At 49.8% G+C, this 17,799-nt stretch overlaps 1 protein-coding gene across 1 annotated transcript in view; it reads left to right on the top strand.

Annotated features, from left to right (window-relative positions):
• LOC119386627 (plexin domain-containing protein 2) overlaps positions 1–17,799 on the top strand; it is a 76,723-nt gene that overhangs the window by 37,640 nt on the left and 21,284 nt on the right. The window contains exons 10-11 of the mRNA XM_037653916.1: positions 10,581–10,723; positions 16,005–16,131. Of these exons, the coding sequence (XP_037509844.1) occupies positions 10,581–10,723; positions 16,005–16,131 (270 nt within the window). The remainder of the gene's footprint in view (positions 1–10,580; positions 10,724–16,004; positions 16,132–17,799) is intronic.

Below are 17,799 nucleotides of genomic sequence, written 5' to 3'. Positions count from 1 at the left end.
ATCCCTCGAGAGAAAGGTATATAACAGCTGCATCTTACTGGTATACTTACCTACAGAGCAGTAACCTGAAGGCTTACAAAGGGGGTTGAACTTAAATTGAGGATGGCGCAGCGAGCCATGGAAAGGAAAATGATAGGTGTGACCTTAAGGGACAAGAAGAGAGCAGAGTGGGTCAGGGAACAACCAGGCGTAGTCGAGATCAAGAAGAAATGAGGTGGGCAGGGCACGTAGTGCGTAGGCAAGATAACCGCTGGTCATTAAGAGTAACAGACTGAATTCCAAGAGAAGGCAAGCATGCGAGTGGGAGGCTGAAAGTTTGGTGGGCAGATGAGATTCAGAAGTTTGCGGGTATATAACGTGGCCGTAGCAAGCACAGGACGGGATTGCTTGGAGAAACATGGGAGAGGCCTTGCCCTGTGGTGGGTGCAGTCAGGCTGATGATGGTGATGATGAACTAAACATATTTTGCCGTAGTTGAGTGGAAGAGTTTGAAGATGGCTGTGCTTTAGCATTATGATGTCTCAATTACTATAAACCATCCTCGCAGCTGACGCAAGGATGTGTTAAATCTCTCCTCTTCAGAAATAGTTCATTAGTTTGTATGTAGTGGAACCCCGATTATACAACTTTGATGATGGTGTCGTCTGTGGACACCATCCTGCGCTTATCACTTGTTCTTGCATCGGGGTAGCCGTGGTAGGCTACGGAGTAAACTACATTCTATCTGGCAAAGCATGTCATGCAGCGCAACTGAAGTTAGCACCAAAAGTGTAAATAATCGCTTTGCTGACAACTCACGGCTTTCATTGCATGATGCGAGTCTGTAGCTGTGGAAAACCACTTGCTCATATCACGTTCACACAGAGGGGGCTCGTAATCTGAACGAATCGCCAGCATGAGTGATACGAAAAATTATCACATGATGATGTCACTCTGCGACGTCATCATTACGTCACAGATCGTCCACATTTGTGATGTCATAGGGATTGTTACGCATATGGACAAAGAAAACGAAGGCCGGTGAATGTGCTGGCCGCTCCGAGGCAGCTGAAGAGGAAGATGACGACGCTCGGAGATTCAACCTGTTGGCCGCTCCTGCGCTCACCTTCGCGACCAAATAAACGGCCCCTTCAGTCGTATACGTCTCGGCCTCCTTCGAGCGTAACAGCGTGGTGGAGGTGCGGGGTACGCGCTCACGACGACGGAACCATCACTGCTGCAGCTTCGTCGAAGCCGTCGACTCGCCGGCCTCCCGCCATCTGACGAGATTGTCTCCGACATGCCCAAAGAAGGAGATGCTCCCAGGGCAGCACCTTGCGGTTCGTTGCAGTACTACTGAGTCCCACCGCCCTTCGGAGGAAAAGCGGGTGAAGACGTCGACGCGTGGCTCATCCAGTACAAGCGAGTGAGCAAGTCCAATGGATGGGACACAGCCGCTCAGCTCACCAACGTGGTTTTCTCCCTGACCGACACCGCACTTGTGTGGTACGAAAACCATGAGGACGCGCTTACAACGTGGGATCTTTTCGTTGAGGAGCTACAGGCGTGTTTCGGGGACTCTGTCTCGAAAAAGAAGCGTGCTGAGCAGACGCTGTCGCAAAGAGCGCAGCTACCAGGGGAGACGTGCACGACATATATCGAAGAAGTATTAAGGCTGTGCAAGGTAGTCAGCGCTAATATGTCGGAGGAAGATAAAGTCGGGCATTTGCTAAAAGGAGTGGCTGAAGACGTCTACACTTTTCTAATCGGAAAAGATACCCTCAGTTCTGTGTCAGACTTCATTCGGCACTGCAGAACTTTTGAAACGTTGAAGATGCGTCGGATCACGCCAAAGTTTGGTCGGCTGGCTAACGTGACGACTGTTGCCAGTGTAGACACGAGCCCTTGCCTCGACATTTCCTCGACCATTCGACAGATTGTCCGCGAGGAACTCTCCCGCCAAGAAATGCTGCGTTCAACTGCCGACCATCATGAGGTGTACACGCCACGTGATGCTATGACTGCGCCTCTTTCGGGCCCCTGGCAACCGACGATTAGCGCAGCGGCTGTAGAGTACAACCCAGCCCCACAGTCAAGGGTGACAACGCGCGTTCCAGCTCCGCGCTATGATCGACGCGCTCAGCGCACGCCTCCCCAACGACCGACGTATTGTCATGACATCCCCGACGACCCCATCCGCTATACTAGAGCAAATGGTGACGCTCATTTCACTGAAGAGCAACCAAGGTTTTGACCTCTGCCGGTGTGCTACTCCTGCGGTGTTCCGGGCCATATATCACGGTTTTGCAACCGTCGTGTAGCTCCGCGATACGGCCCACCACCAGAATTTTCACGACCCTCCGAACGGCCTCGCGGTGTCCCGCGGCCACCACCATCTGGCAACGATTATTGGCCAAGCAGCTTCCGGAATCACTCCCCGGCATCTGACAGGAGTTTGACGCCTCCACCGCGACCACGTGCTCCTCGTTCTCCCTCACCGCTGCGTCGCACCACGTCCTCTTCGCCACCGGAAAACTAGCTAGCGCGGCCGATGGAGGTGAGGTCGCTGGTGATGTGCTACTGACAGAAATACCTCCTGTATGGATGCTCAAAAACAAAGTGCGTGTTCTTGTGGATGATGTGCCTGTGATGGCCCTGGTGGACACAGGGGCGACAATTTCGGTAATGAGTGTTTCTTTTAAAGATGTGTTAGGGCGCAAAGTTGTTTTTAAGTGGGACGAAACTTCAAAGTTCTGCGGAGTGAGTGGCGAGCCGTTGCGTCCTATTGGTGTGTGCAGTGCTGACGTGCTTTTGGGAGGTCATGTTATTACAACGGAATTCACGATTATTCTTCGGTCGACCCATGACGTTATTCTGGGCATGGACTTTTTGCGGGAGTGTGGTGCCACTGTCGACTGCCGCACAGGGAAGATATTTGTGAGTGGTCTTCCATCAGGGCTCCTGGAAAACTCTGCGGAAGGCGAAACTACATTGTGTGTTTGTGGCGATACTGTCATACCCGCGTCATCTACCGTTCGTGTGCCTGTTGTCTGTTGCGGCGCCGATTGCGACAGCTTCGACACAAGCGTAGAGCCGATGCACGTTAACTGCGTGAAGAAGAATGTGTTGGTTCCCCATTGTGTGGTGTCTATCAACAGCGGACGCACTGGCTTATGGACCGTAAACTGTTCTTCAGAGCCCGTGATGTTACCAGATGGTTTGAAATTGGCCTGGGTCAGCAGAGACCACGTGCCCTTATCAGTGGCCGAACTAACAGATGTAACAGAAGAACCTGGAGTTCACAGTTCGGAAACGGCCCTTTTGTCAATGATAAATAAGTCGCTTAGCACAAGCGAACGGCGAACATTAGTGGGTGTGCTTTCGAAGCACGTTTCGGTATTTGACTTTGCGCAGATGGACAACATACCCTCCATCCCTGCGTCTCGAACACGCCATACCATCAACACGGGTTCGGCCAATCCGATTCGACAAAAGCCATATCGTGTTTCACCATCAGAGCGCCAAATTATCAACGATCAAGTGCAGGAGATGGTGAAAAAGGGAGTCATACAAGAGTCAGCCAGTCCGTGGGCAGCTCCAGTGATTCTCGTTAAAAAGAAAGATGGATCTTGGAGATTTTGCGTGGACTATCGCCGGTTGAATGCCGTGACAAAAAAAGACGTGTACCCACTCCCACGTATTGATGACGCAATAGACTGCCTACATTCGGCCTCTTACTTTTCCTCAGTAGACTTACGATCCGGCTACTGGCAAATTCCGATGCATCCTGAGGACAAGGAAAAGACTGCCTTTGTGACCCCTGACGGGCTCTTTGAATTTAATGTGATGCCCTTTGGACTGTGCAATGCTCCGGCGACGTTCGAGAGATTTATGGACACCATTCTGCGCGGCTTGAAGTGGAACATCTGCATGTGCTACCTCGACGACGTCGTCATCTTTGGCCGGACATTCAGTGAGCACAACTCGCGTCTGGATATTGTTCTGAACTGCATCCGAAACGCTGGACTAGTTTTAAACTCGAAGAAGTGCCACTTCGGAGACCGCCAAACCCTCGTGCTTGGGCATCTCGTCGATAAGGATGGCACACGCCCCGATCCACAGAAGACAGCAGCCGTTGAAGCATTCAGTGCACCGCGCTCTGTCAAGGAGCTCCGCAGTTTTCTGGGGCTTTGTTCCTATTTCCGACGCTTTATTCCCAAATTTGCTGACGTCGCGCACCCTCTCACATGCCTGCTACGAAAGGGCATTCCCTTTGAGTGGACTCCGGAGTGTCAGTCTTCTTTTCGTCAACTGAAGTTTCTGCTCACGTCACGACCTGTCCTTCAGCACTTCAATCCTTTGGCCCCAACAGAACTTCACACGGATGCCAGTGGCGTAGGTATTGGTGCCGTTCTAGTCCAGCGCTATGGTGACCGCGAACACGTCATTGCATACGCAAGTCGCTCACTAAGCCGGCCCGAACAGAATTACACTGTCACGGAACAAGAATGCCTGGCAGTAATATTTGCGATCCAGCGGTTTCGGTCTTACCTGTATGGGCGACCATTCACAGTAGTCACTGACCACCACTCGCTGTGTTGGCTTGTCAACCTTCGCGACCCTTGTGGCCGCCTTGCGTGCTGGGCGCTTAGGCTGCAAGAATACAGCTTCACCATCTCTTACAAGAGCGGCCGACGACACGCCGATGCGGACTGCCTCTCACGTATGCCACTCAGCACTACGGACTGTGACGCCGATGACTTTGACCACCTTATAGCTTCTGTATCGCCTTATTTTCCAGACCTCGACAGTTTCAAAGCAGAGCAGCGAAAGGACGCAAAATTAGCACCGCTCTTCACCACCACGTCCGCCTCTACTAATGCGCGCCATTTCTGCATGCGCGATGGACTCTTGTACAAGAAAAACCTTTCCGGCAATGGCGTACGTTTTCTTCTCGTGGTGCCGGAGAGCCTTCGCACAGCCATTATGAGTGCCATGCACGACGACCCTACGTCTGGACATTTAGGTTCTGCGCGGACGCTCCACCGGACTAAACGTTTTTATTGGCCTGGAATGCAAAAGTCCGTTGAGATGTATGTGGCCAGCTGCATGCAGTGTCAGCGCCATAAACGCCCATCTACTGCTCCAGCTGGTCTCCTCCAGCCGATGCCACATCCAAGCACACCTTTCCAACAAGTGGGCATTGACTTCGTGGGCCCTTTTCCAAAAACGGCCAAGGGCAACCGTTGGATAATTGTTTGTGTCGATTACCTGACACGCTATTGTGAGACGGCGGCCGTCCCCTCCGCAACGGCCAGTGACGTGTCATTGTTCCTGCTGCAACACGTCATACTCCGACATGGCCCACCTCGCGTGATCATCAGCGACCGCGGACGACAATTCACAGCGGATGCCGTGGAGGAGCTTCTGCGTTTATGTGAATCCCGCTTGCGTCACTCGACACCCTACCATCCACAAATGAATGGGCTTACGGAGCGCACCAACCGGACAATTATCAACGTGCTGTCTATGTATGTCTCATCCGACCATAAGAACTGGGATGACGTGCTACCTTTCATCACATATGCATTCAATACCGCCAAGCACGAGACTACTGGCTATAGCCCTTTCTTTTTGCTGTACGCACGTCCACCCCGGCACACAATCGACACTGTTTTCCCTTTCTGTACTCACGAAAACGTCACAGTTGCCGAGACCCTCTGCCTTGCTGAAGAGGCGCGTCGTATAGCACGATTACGCACCTTGGCATCTCAAGACAGAGCGAAAGCACGGTACGACATTCACCACCGACCTGTAACCTATCGACCCGGTGACTTAGTCTGGCTGTGGACTCCTACTCGGAAACGCGGTTTATGTCAAAAGTTTTTAGCCACATACGATGGACCATTTGTTATTATCACCATACTCACAGAGGTCACCTATACCATCGCTCGCCTTACGGCAAGTGGTAGACGAGCTGCCAAGACCCAGGTGGTCCATGTCGCCCGCTTGAAATTTTTCACGTCGCGACAACCCGACTGACTCGCCCGGCGGCCTTCATCTGCGAGGAGAGGAATGTTACGCATATGGACAAAGAAAACGAAGGCCGGTGAATGTGCTGGCCGCTCCGAGGCAGCTGAAGAGGAAGATGACGACGCTCGGAGATTCAACCTGTTGGCCGCTCCTGCGCTCACCTTCAGCGACCAAATAAACGGCCCCTTCAGTGCGGATGGAGGCGGGGAAGTCGAAGACACAGTAGCGGCACTCGTTCTTGTAGTTTTGCAGTTGCTCCAAGAAGTCCGCATAGGTGGCCGAACGCTCCGCCGTGGTCTCCACGTCGATGACCCGCTCGTCCTTGATGTGGTAGATGATGTAGCGATACTTCTTGTCCTTCTTCACCTCCTCATACACTGTCTTGGCTTCATTGGAAACTGTCACACCGGAAGACATGGCAGTGACCGAACGGAGTCGCGGAGGCAGGGAAGAAGCAAAAACAACAAAAAGCCGCCGAGGTTTACGTTGAAGAAGCCCCACATACGAACCGACACCCCTTGAGAGTGTGTGTACCGGAGGGCAACGCTAACACTTGCCCCAGCTTGCGCGTTGCGATTAAAGAGAATCACGCTAAGTAGGCGAGACGAGATACGGGCGTTAGTGCATGTCCCTTCTAACGTTGCCAAAATTAGCTATGAGGAGTAGGCTTCGGAGCAGCCGTGGCATGGAGGATGGCACAAAAACACCGGTATCGTCATCCCTGCGGAGGGGGTGCGCGCACGCTTGCAGTCGCCCCAGCCGCTTGCTTCCATCCTTTCAGTGTCGATCAGGAGCGGACACTTCGTCCTTTTTGCCCCCCTTGTTTCGTGTACTTAAAAAAAAAACCCTCTGGAGGCGAAGAAAAAAAAAGCAAAGGAGGGTGGCGCCTCAGCCCGTGACGAGTGTGTGTATGTCCCTACTTGCGCGAAGAGTGGAAGGCGGGCCTCTATTGCCTCCTGACTGACGTCTTCAAAGTCGCACGCCTGGACGTACTTGTAGACGCCCATGAGGACCTTCTTGAGCGCGTCGTAGCTGCTGGAGTACAGCATTTTCTGCTTGATCTTCGCCTGCTCGGGACACCAGGTCATGAGGACAAGGCGGTCGACGGACATGGCGCATTCAGAGGCGCTCACCTTCGCGACCAAATAAACGGCCCCTTCAGTCGTATACGTCTCGGCCTCCTTCGAGCGTAACAGGATGTCACTATGATGTCATCATTGTGACAGCACGTGACGACGTCATCACATGACATGGTCACTGCTTTGTACAGCTTCCATGATCGGCCCACCGATCACGGAGGCAGTGCGAAACCAAGTGAGGTGCAGAAAGCTTGCAATGCCTCCAATTCTGGAGGCAGTGCAAAACAACGTTAGGTGCAGAAATCTTCCGGAGGGGGGCAGGGGCGCATCAATACATCGACTGAAGAAAAAGGTCACTTTCACCTTCGAGTGGTCTTAGGCGAATGCATAAGAGACCCTGTGAGTTTTTCACAATACATTTCATAATTATTTTCTAGCTTTGATATCTCGGCAAGTTCCACGACTCATTTGTTTCAAAAGGTCCCTAAATGTGCCTGGAGGAAGCAGTTGAGAGATTTTCTGTCGTCATTCTTTGAGGCCAGTATTACTACTCGCGAAGTCGGGCATGGTATAAGCATGCCATTTCAGGCTGTGGACAAAGTATGGTGCGCAGAGGGTTGCCAAAGTGTAAACCGTCCTCCTCGTTCTTGTCTGTTTATCCGCCACACCCATTCCCTCTTCACCTTCTCGTTTTTATGGAACTAGTGGAACGAAATGTGTGCATTCTTCAAGTGGTTATCACAACCTGGAACACAGCCCATCAGTCCACCTCCTCATCTTGGAGGACATGTGTCACTAGGACAAGCCTGTAGTGATCACGCAGCACTGTTATATATTCAAACGCTCGAAGACATGCACACAATTGCGCAAGCACACGGTAGGAACAGCGTGTGACTGAGGGCGGCTCGCTTTCCTCCTGCACGCCCACACTCTTTTTTTCCCACAGAACCTTGCGCGCCCGCCAGGGGCTATCGCAGTGCTGCAGTTTATGGAAAGGTCCATTTGTTGCAAGTTCGAGTAGTAGGGTTTCGTGTGCGACTGATCTGTGCACGTTGTATTTCTTTCCTTGTTAAGTGCAATTGATGATGCGCCAATGTTATGAGCACTCACGTCAAGGGGAAGTTATTTTGCACTCTGAAGATAGCTTCGTCGTGTCCTTTTTGCGTGCTCGAGGCCTGTGACTGTGAATGTTGCAAACAAAGGGAGATGTTCAGCCGCATATTCACCAGGAAAAGTTTCTACGGGCCAAAAGCTTGAAAATATCCGGATCTCGAAGATCGAGCTTGTCTAGATAAGGGCCCTGGGATATGCCCGTGATCTAGGCGTATGTGGAAGCAATCTCAAAGCCAGGAGAACTGGATCACAGAAGAAAATGAACTGCCAGGAGAATAAATTTTTCGTTCTAAGAAAACGTACTGTGCCTGTCTCGCTCTCTCTTTTTTTTAGATGCGAAGCAGCTTTTGTGCTGGGCTGTGTCCTTAGTTCCATTGGCAACCGTCCGCTTTCTACCACCTAGCATAGCCATCTGAGCGCGCTCGCGCCAAGGAGAAGTCTTCTTTCTTTTGTTCTTCGACCGCGTTGATGATGATACGTGCAGAACACTTTAGGGGCCCGGGCTGCTGTATGCTGTCCTAGCTTGGCGTAACGCAGACAAAACCATGTGTGCTGGCACACGCTAGCGCATTCGGGCCTGTGCAAGGGGCTGGCTAAGATGCTGTGGCCTCTCCCCCTTACACTCTCTCAGCAATCATGTGGTGGCGTCAGGGAACGAGATTCTGCAGATGCGTGATGAACCCGCGTGGCGTGCTCCAACAAGAGTTCGGGACGAGTAACAGCAACAGCGACTACAGTGAAATCATGGTGTGCTCCACTTGCAAGGACGCGTTAACATCAGGCAAGGTGCCCGTGATGAACGGAACTTTAAGTCGACCCATGCACTGCTTCGCATTCCCACATGGTTCCCTTGTGATTTTTCTAATCGTCAACTTAGGGGCGAGTAAGTTTTTCTTTTGCACCTGCTAATATTTGGTGGGCATTAGATTCAAGTAAAAAAAAAATGCTTTCCTTTTTTTTTCTGTGATGGTATCAGAGGGTCACTGTACTACGCGTGGTCGGCGTAAAGTTTCAATAATCGAGATATTTACTACACTATTTCTATGGGGATTCTGCCCGGACCAAACCGATTCGTCGTTAAATGCGGGTCGTCGCAAAACCGGGGCACGTATGATCGAGGTTCCACTGTATTAGATATTACTTTGTTCTCAAGTCACCTGCTGTTTAATGCAAAAATGGGCACTCGTACAGTAATGTGCTTTGCACCCTACGTAGCAAACATGTAAAAAAGTGAGCAGGTGTTGCTGGCTGTTGAATACAATGTGAATTACAAATATATATACTGGAACGCATGTGATCATTTTAGCTATAGTGCAAGCTGTTGTGCACTCAAACCACAATATAACGAACTTCGCTAAACGAAATCTACATTGTAACAAGGTATTTTTATTTCCTGATCTCAGCTTCATTGAAAACCATGTCTGTTTTCATGATTTAGTGAAATAAGTTTTTTGCCGCAGTTTTGATATAATGTAGTCCTCGTGCATCGCACACATGCACATTGTCTGTCGTTGACAAATGAAAGATTCGTAGACATTGGTCTGGGCTGTTGGCACCATTCCATGGCAGGTAACATGTTTCGATGAAGTAGCACCAGTTTTCACCCAATAGGCAATTGCTGTGCAAATGTGTTCCAGTATTGGGGAAAGACAGAGAAGCCATCCACTCCGCCACCGTGTTCCCTGTCATAGTTTGAGAGGCCACTTGGTATCACCATAATGCGCTATGGATGGTCATGCTAGAGAGCCATAATTATCTATTTGCTTTCAGTTTCGTCTCTGCTGTCATGGCGAGCAGTCACACTACTTCGTTGTCCTTTTTTCTGGCTGCCTTGCTTCGCTGTGCTTATCATTGAGATACAGTTCTATTCTACAAACTTATAAGGTTTTCTGTAGAAACATAGGAACCTTGACTTAATGAAACTCACAATATAACAAGGTTTTTCGCTGCATTTATAACTGCATATATATGTATTAATGTCTGACTATTTAGACCAGGCTACAAATGTTATGTGCTCCAAGTATGTGTGGTCTGGCTGCCTTACCTATGGCTGCCATTTTTCAGGAGGCATTTCTGGCTTTGTAACGCTATCACCACCATTTGTTCCATGGACACATTTGCCCTTGCAGTTTAAGCACATGCTATGAAGAATTACTTTCTTCTGAAACCTTATAGTGAACCGGTTCCTCTTATGCGTAATGTTAGCAACTGGTTGTTCCAAAATGCATTTTTGGGATTGAACATTGTTATATTTGGGACTGTGGTTGCTCTCAAAACTTGTGAGGCAAGGCGCAAATGTCAACCATACGTAGTGCTTGCATCACTGCATTAATGCTGCTGCAACTGACTATGCACTCTTTGTTTGCCACCTTGCAGCATGCCTGGGCCTGAAGACTTGCACGGAGTGCCGCTCAGCGCAGCTCTCATTCAGCTGCTCTTGGTGCGATGCAGTGCAGCGTTGCTCGAGTGGTGTTGACCGGCACCGTCAGAGCTGGCTGGAGAACCAATGCGACCTTGAGGTAGGTCTCGTGCATGCTGTGATGCTGAAATGAGAGCGGAGGAGTAGTGTTCGCTGGTTTGACATGGTGATCTTCGACATTAATAGTTGCTTGTGGCAGTTCACTGGTCCAGAAGCAAGATAACACAAGCAAACGACAACTCAAGCAGTAAAGTTACACTCACAGAAAAGATAGAGTAAAGAGGGTGTCTTTTTGTCCCACAACAGTAATCATCATCTGGCTTGATGCGTTTCCTTTCTTGAAAACTCTGCGCTAGCCACTTTCCTACCAAGAATGCTATGTCACGCTGATGGCGCACATGCCATTCGTGACCAGAAAGGGCCAGGCGTGTGGCGATAATGTAAGGAAAGGAAGGCAAGATAAATGATGAATATCGTTGTGGGACAAAAAGACCCCCTTTTTACTTGATCTTTTCTGTGAGTGTACCCTGCACGCAGATCCTTCAGTTGAGTGCAGAGGTAGTGAGACTTACAGGCTTTTCCCGTGCATGCATTATGCAGAGATGGACAGTTCTTTCTAAGGCATGTTGTGATTCTGTGTCAGTGAAGCCTTCTGGGTACAGTTCACAGCCATTTCAGGGTTTGCGACTACAGCATGCTTTGGAATACAGTTAAACCTGGATATAATGAAATTGACAAATTCCCGAAAAACTTTGTTGTAAAGAGGATTTCGTTATATGGAGGTTCGGCACGAAAATTCGAAAAAAGAAAAGCTTAAGTAAGCCAAAAAGTAACTGACGGCAGAACTCACCCAAAACATTTATTTCGCGGTAAAAAACTGCATGATTTTGCTCTGTTGTTCGTTCATAATGGACGGCAGCACTGACCGTTCGTACGACATCAGTGAACACAATGCTGCTCCGTCATCATCCAGCGAGCCCGCGGCACGGCGCAAAAGGTCGATGGCATCCAGCACCTACTCCGGGGAGGGCAAAGCGCGTGCCGAGTCGTCCTCCAAAGGTCCGTTGTCGTCAATGCGGTCTCGGACAGTTTCTGCCAGAGCCTCATCCGTCATCTCCTCAGTTGTGACAGCGCAGTTGTCCGCATATAAAAAATCACAAATCTGCGCATCGTCCGGGGCTCCTCCATTCGTGTGCAGCAAAATCCGAGCTTCGGCGAGATCGAAGGCTCCTCCTCTCTGGCGTCGATTTCTTCAGCCTGAACCTCTTTTGAGATTCGGGCCTTGCGGAAGCAATTCGCAATAATTTCAGCGTTTGTTTCTCGCCAGGACGCTCCAAGCATCTCAATTGCTTGCACAATGTCCACCTTTCCATTAATAGCGAAAGTTGGGCTAGTTGGTGGTTCATGCTTGGGATGTATGTGCGTTCATGCTTGGGTTCATGTGCGTTCATGCTGTATGTCCACCTTTCCATTAATAGCGAAAGTTGGGCTAGTTGGTGGTTCATGCTTGGGATGTATGTGCGTTCATGCTTGGGTTCATGTGCGTTCATGCTGTATGTGGTTCATGCTTGGGATATATGTGCGTGTACTTTCCAATAAAGTTTAGTTGCGAGTTCAGCGCGGTGTCGTCTCTTCCTCTGTCCTTGTCTATATTTTGCGCTGTTTTTACATACCAAGCATGTCCACCTTCGTATCTCGCTGCAGACGAATGTTCAGGAGCAGTTTTTGGATTAGTCGCCGACGGTATGAGCACTTGACACTGTTAATAATACCTTTATCAAGGGGCTGAATGAGCGATGTACAGTTCGCGGGTAAAAACTCCAGATCAATGTTGGAGCTCGAGCCCTTCTACGTGGTGAGCAGTGCAATTGTCTATGAACAGACGAATCTTGCGTCCTTGCCTCTTGACGTCATCCAGGCTTTCGTGTTCGCCACATATTTTACGGGCATCCTGTGGATTCCTTTGAAACACCTAGATCGGGCGCTTTTGCCGATGACCAGTGGAACTCGCTTGTCGCTTTCGTCTGCATTTGTGCACAGTAGCACAGTCAAACGACGTTTGCTCTGCTTACTGCCGTGGCAGACGTCACCTTTAAGCGTAAGGGTACTGTTCGGAAGCAACTCGTAGAAAAGCGCCGTTTTGTCAGCGTTGTACACATCCGACGCTTCGTAGCGCTCCAAAATACCCGGTACAGTGCAGACCACTTATAACGTAACCGCATATAGTGCAGGACCGGTTATAATGCGGTCTTTTTCGACTCCCGTTTACCCTCCCATAGAACCGCATGTATACGCATACCGCTTATTGTGCAGTCCCCCAAGATGAAATACCGTTTATAATGCGGTTGCGGGAAAATATTTCCGACAAACGCGGTAGCGAGTGCGGTTCTCAAAGGAGGTACGCCGCTGGGGAGGGAGCGACGAGGTCTTTACGAAGGGCGAGGGCACGCACAGTGAACGAACGAGGGGCGGAGGGAGGAAAAAGACCGCGGCAGCGCTGTGCGGGCTCGCCGAGTGGGGAAGGATGGTGGTTGCCTAGGCGACGGAGTAGCCTTTGCACCGGCGGCGGCAAGGCTCTGCGGCCGCTTGCTGGCAGTGCGTTCCGCGTGGAACGTACGATCGCGTCCTCATCGAGCGCGCTTTAAAGCAAGTTTCCTGTCGGGAAAAGCGTCGTCGTTATCACACTTGCTACAGATATCGCGTTTGCTACCTCGTCCGCAAATTGAAAAGTTTTACGGCTTCATGACGCGGGCTTTCGCCTTTTCTGCCAGTGCGCGGACTTAAACGAGCTTGGCGGGCTTTTGTCGCCGTTGATCTCCCGGCCGCGAACACAAACTTCGTATCACGCGCGCTGTTCTTGGGTTAGTGCTTGAGTGCGATCTTTTCGACCTCCGATCTTGTTGTCTTGGACAAACTTCTCGCGACAACATGCTGAACCGCAGACTAGGCCTAATCAGCGTTGGTTGCTTTTCGGTAGCGGTCGCGGGCGATAAAAGTTGCGGTTTGGTGCGGAATCAACGAAACTTTTTGCGATGGCTGCACTTGAAGGGAAGGGAATCATATCGTTAATGAAAACGAGGGCATGGTTGGCACATGCAACTCCCGAATGGTGGTTCCGGATTCGATTGCAATGTCTTGGACATCGCGTGCGCGCCCGTGAAATCGAACGATCGGTACCGCTCAGCACGTGAAATTTCGGTCGCGATTCGACATGGTTTCTGTGTAATGCGCATACCTCGAGGTAGTCGGTGAATTTCCGCGATGGCACTTTGTTTTGTTTGCTTTTTTCCCCCGTGTTCATTTCGTTGGCAATGCGGGTCTTTGGCGGTTAATTTTTGAACATTCGGAGATTTAAGTGGTTGTAAGCGCCCCAAATCGCATATGTCGATTATCGGACACGCGAGGCTACATGCTCAACACGTTTTGCGCTAGTGCAGACTTTGAAGAAGGTTGTTTTGGTTATAGTGCGGTACCGCTTATAGTGCGGATATTCGCGACTCCGGCGACTTACGTTATAAGCGGTCTATACTGTAGTTTGTGTTGTATCCACGAGTCGGCGCCATCTCTATCCGCAGAGGAGGACTCGCCACTGATCACTTTGCCGACGATCCCGTACCTGCGTTTAAAACCTTCGAGCCACCCGTTACTGCCTTTTAAGTCATCGCAGCCCAGGATGCAAACATAATCCCTTGCCTTTTGCTGCAAAACAGCGCCGCTGATGGGTACGTTTCGTGCCCGCATGTCCATAAACCATGTGAACACAGCTTTGTCAACGTCGGCGTATGTTGACGACTTCAACTTCTTCTTTTTGCTGTCCGTGCCATGCTCCACAGCGCTGCGAATCGCATCTCTCGCGTTTAAAATCGTTGACAAAGAACTAGCTGCGATGCCAAATTTGGCAGCTACATCCTTCTTTTTTTGACTTCCAGAAACGGCGTCCAAGATGTCCGTTTTTTCCTCAAGAGTCAGTATCTTGCGTTTCTTCGTCGAAGCACTCATCCTTGGATTGTCATGACGGGTACTGGATGCGTGGCCACGTGTCGGTTCGCACAAGCGCGAGGCGTCGGAAACGAAGAGCGAGCAACACGATGGCGTCGTACCGAAGAAAACAAACAAAGAAAGACCCGGAGAATGCAGAAAGCCACAGCGCCAACAGCGCTGCCGGCGCTGCTTGCAGCTCCCCCTTTTTCTTTTTCTTTTTAAGTAGTGTCACCTAGTGTCCGGTTAGCGAAGTGAAGCGCAGAGACTTGCACAGTAACCAAAGAGTGGTGTTGCCAGCACGTTGAAAAAAAAAAAAAAAAACTCGTTTTTTTTTTTTCTTTCTCTCTTCGGCAAAAAGGAGCGTGCTGGCTTGGTGGGCTAGGCCAGCTGCAGCAAGTGGCGGGATCACGTTTGAGGAGAGGGGGAAAACGCCCGCGGCGGCAACTTCGCCGGGTCAAGAGATGCAGGCCCGCCTCACGCACGCATGCACGCGTGCGCTCACTCTCGCCTCGCAGTCGCCGTGCCTTCGAGCGCGCCAAGCACGACGCCGCCGCTTCGCAAAGAAGGTGCTTCGGGTTGCTGCTCGCACAAAAATGACAAAATTTGGGCCAAAATCTTTAGGTCGTCATCGGGAAAAATTCGTTATTTTGAGGGGGTCTCCCGCTGCCACTTCGTTACGTAGAGGTCTCAAATACACGCGCTTCTATAGAGTAACAGTGGGGAATAGAAAAACTTCGTTCCAGGAATTCGTTATATAGAGGTTCATTATAAGCAGGTTTAACTGTATAAAAGACTTCTCATTTGGTTTTACTTGCCTGTGCCATCAATAGAACAAAACCTAACCTTAACTCATATTTATTTAAGCTAAATATGAGTTAGGGTTAGTATTAGGCACCCTAACAAAGTCTCAAAAGTGGCCGCGTTCTCGACATTCGTCGTGTTATGTATTCTTAAGTATGACTACTATGAATGCAAAAGTCGAATCGAATTATTATATTGGGCGGTGAAACTAATGCAGTGCTGTAGAATTTCATTGTAATCTTAAGTAGGATAGTTCTAAAATAACTCTTGCATATTCCTTTCTGGCCATTCCTGCGACTGCTGTTGTACCATTGCTTTCCATTAACCTGGAAAAGGCTGATAACGTATGGAATTGCACAGCACGGAAAAGAGGATGAAACACTTAAAGAAGCACACATGGACAGCACTGTCCGTGTGTGTTCCGTGTGTTCTTCAAGTGTTTCGTCCTGTATTCCGTGCTGTGCAATTCCATGCGTTATGAATCAAGACCAACTAGCCCGACTTTCCGTTTTGTTGGAAAAGGCTGCACCAGGGTGAAGGCTGTGTGACCACCACCACTTTGAATTGTGTGTTGTAAGCCAATGTCCTCCTCCATGCAGGAAAAGAAGAATGCCTCGCAGTGCACTGCTCCTCCACGCACCACTGTGTCACCACCGGCTGTACCAACAGCACCAAGCAGCTCGGCTACTTCAGCAGTGGCCAATGCTTCCACCGCTGTTGCCAATGGTAAGCAAAGCTAGACTGTTATGTCATATCTGAGTAATCAATTACTCGGTTGTACAACACGTTAGCTGTTTACATGTGGTTGCTTTTGTAGTCTTGTTAAAGATGTGCCGACACAAGCAGTTGATCACTGGCGCACTGTTTTTATAATGCGTCATTAACTACCTCGATCGCAGACCTTGTGTCATAGAATCTAGCCAAAAAAATGAAAGTGCAGTTTGCAATTCGTGGAGAAGACGGTAGAACCTCATTCATACATTTTGGAAAGCAAAAGCAAGAGCTTTTGCCTGTCGTGCATGCCCTGCCTGCATAGATATTTTTTTTAAATTTAAATTTCATTTATTTTTCGCCCAGCTCCACTTCAATGTAATGTTCGTAGTGACGGCAGTATAAGCAGTACAAGCGCGTGATGCTGCCGGTCGCAAGTTCTCCGCCACCGCGCCGTGCGAGATAAAGTGCCCGTGTAGCTTGCTGGTGCTGAGCGGCACGGGCACCAAGACGCGTCAATGCACTTACAGCGAGCGTATACTGCGTCTTTTATTAGGAGACAAACCAAGCGCGCCGCACCTGTCGTGCAGGACAGGACCGCCAGAGCATCGAACAGTGTACTCCACAGGTGCAGCCGAGCCGATAGTTGCAGATGGCTGTGATCCTGATGTCGGGGATAAGTCATAATGGCATGTTCATCGCCGGCCGCCACATCGCCTTCGCTCTCTTCTGATGCTTATCCGTGAAGGAATCGCCGCAATCGCGCGGAAGTCGTAATTATTGATCGGTTGGTCTCTGCCGTTACCGAAAAGGCGAAAGACATTTTGCGGCACATTGTGGCGTCGAAGCAGTGAACTTTTAAGCGCCGAAAAGTTATCACCGGTCGTGATCGCTTATTGCATTTTATGGCTTCTTGCGTTCCAAGGCATAGGTTCATCGTAGGCGGTCGTAGCTGCGGAGAACGGCACCAGTAAAGGTTGCCATGCGAAAGCTGACCACAAGGCTTCATGCTGCCTGCTATTTCTTTCTTTTTTTTATTTATTTGTCACTGCCATTCTGCCACTGAAGAAATGCCAGGAAAGTGAGAGACCTCACTCGCAGCGTCAGAAATCAGCATGCGGTGCTCGCCGATCTAGGGTATCTTCGTCACGAGTAAACTGGAGCAGGGCACGCGCATGCGCATGCCTCTCATGCTTTAGAAAGCCTGCTTTAACTTTTTTCGCTTCGTATACGCCATATTTTTACTGTGACCGTGTCTGAAGTGTTCATTGTAAAAGTTGGAGGCTTTCAAAAATGTTCGCTATATGTGGACGCAATTTCAATGGGTAGCATAGGAAAATCATAAGTGCACTGAAATATGGTCGTTATAACCGATAGATCGTTATATCTGGGATTGCTATAAGTGGGTTCGACTATTGTAAACAAAGCGACGCCGATGATTGTGATGGTGATGGAGGCGATTGACTTCACTTGCCCATAGTGGCCAGATTTCTGAAGTTTTTCTGCCACTGATTTGTAATAAGATGGGGGTCGACTTTTTAAGGCTGTTTTATGAAAAAAAAAAAAATTCGACCTATACGTATTCTGGTTTTTACGGTAGTTTCATCTTCATCGCATGCCTTCGAAGCTGCGTGGATGCTCTGATCCAGGGTGTCTAGCGACCGGAAAAACAGGGAAAAATCA

This window comes from Rhipicephalus sanguineus, chromosome 3 (genome assembly GCF_013339695.2).
Source record: "Rhipicephalus sanguineus isolate Rsan-2018 chromosome 3, BIME_Rsan_1.4, whole genome shotgun sequence".
Lineage (NCBI taxonomy): Eukaryota > Metazoa > Arthropoda > Arachnida > Ixodida > Ixodidae > Rhipicephalus > Rhipicephalus sanguineus.
Note: the sequence above shows the minus strand (reverse complement) of the source record. Positions and strands in the feature narration are given on the sequence as shown.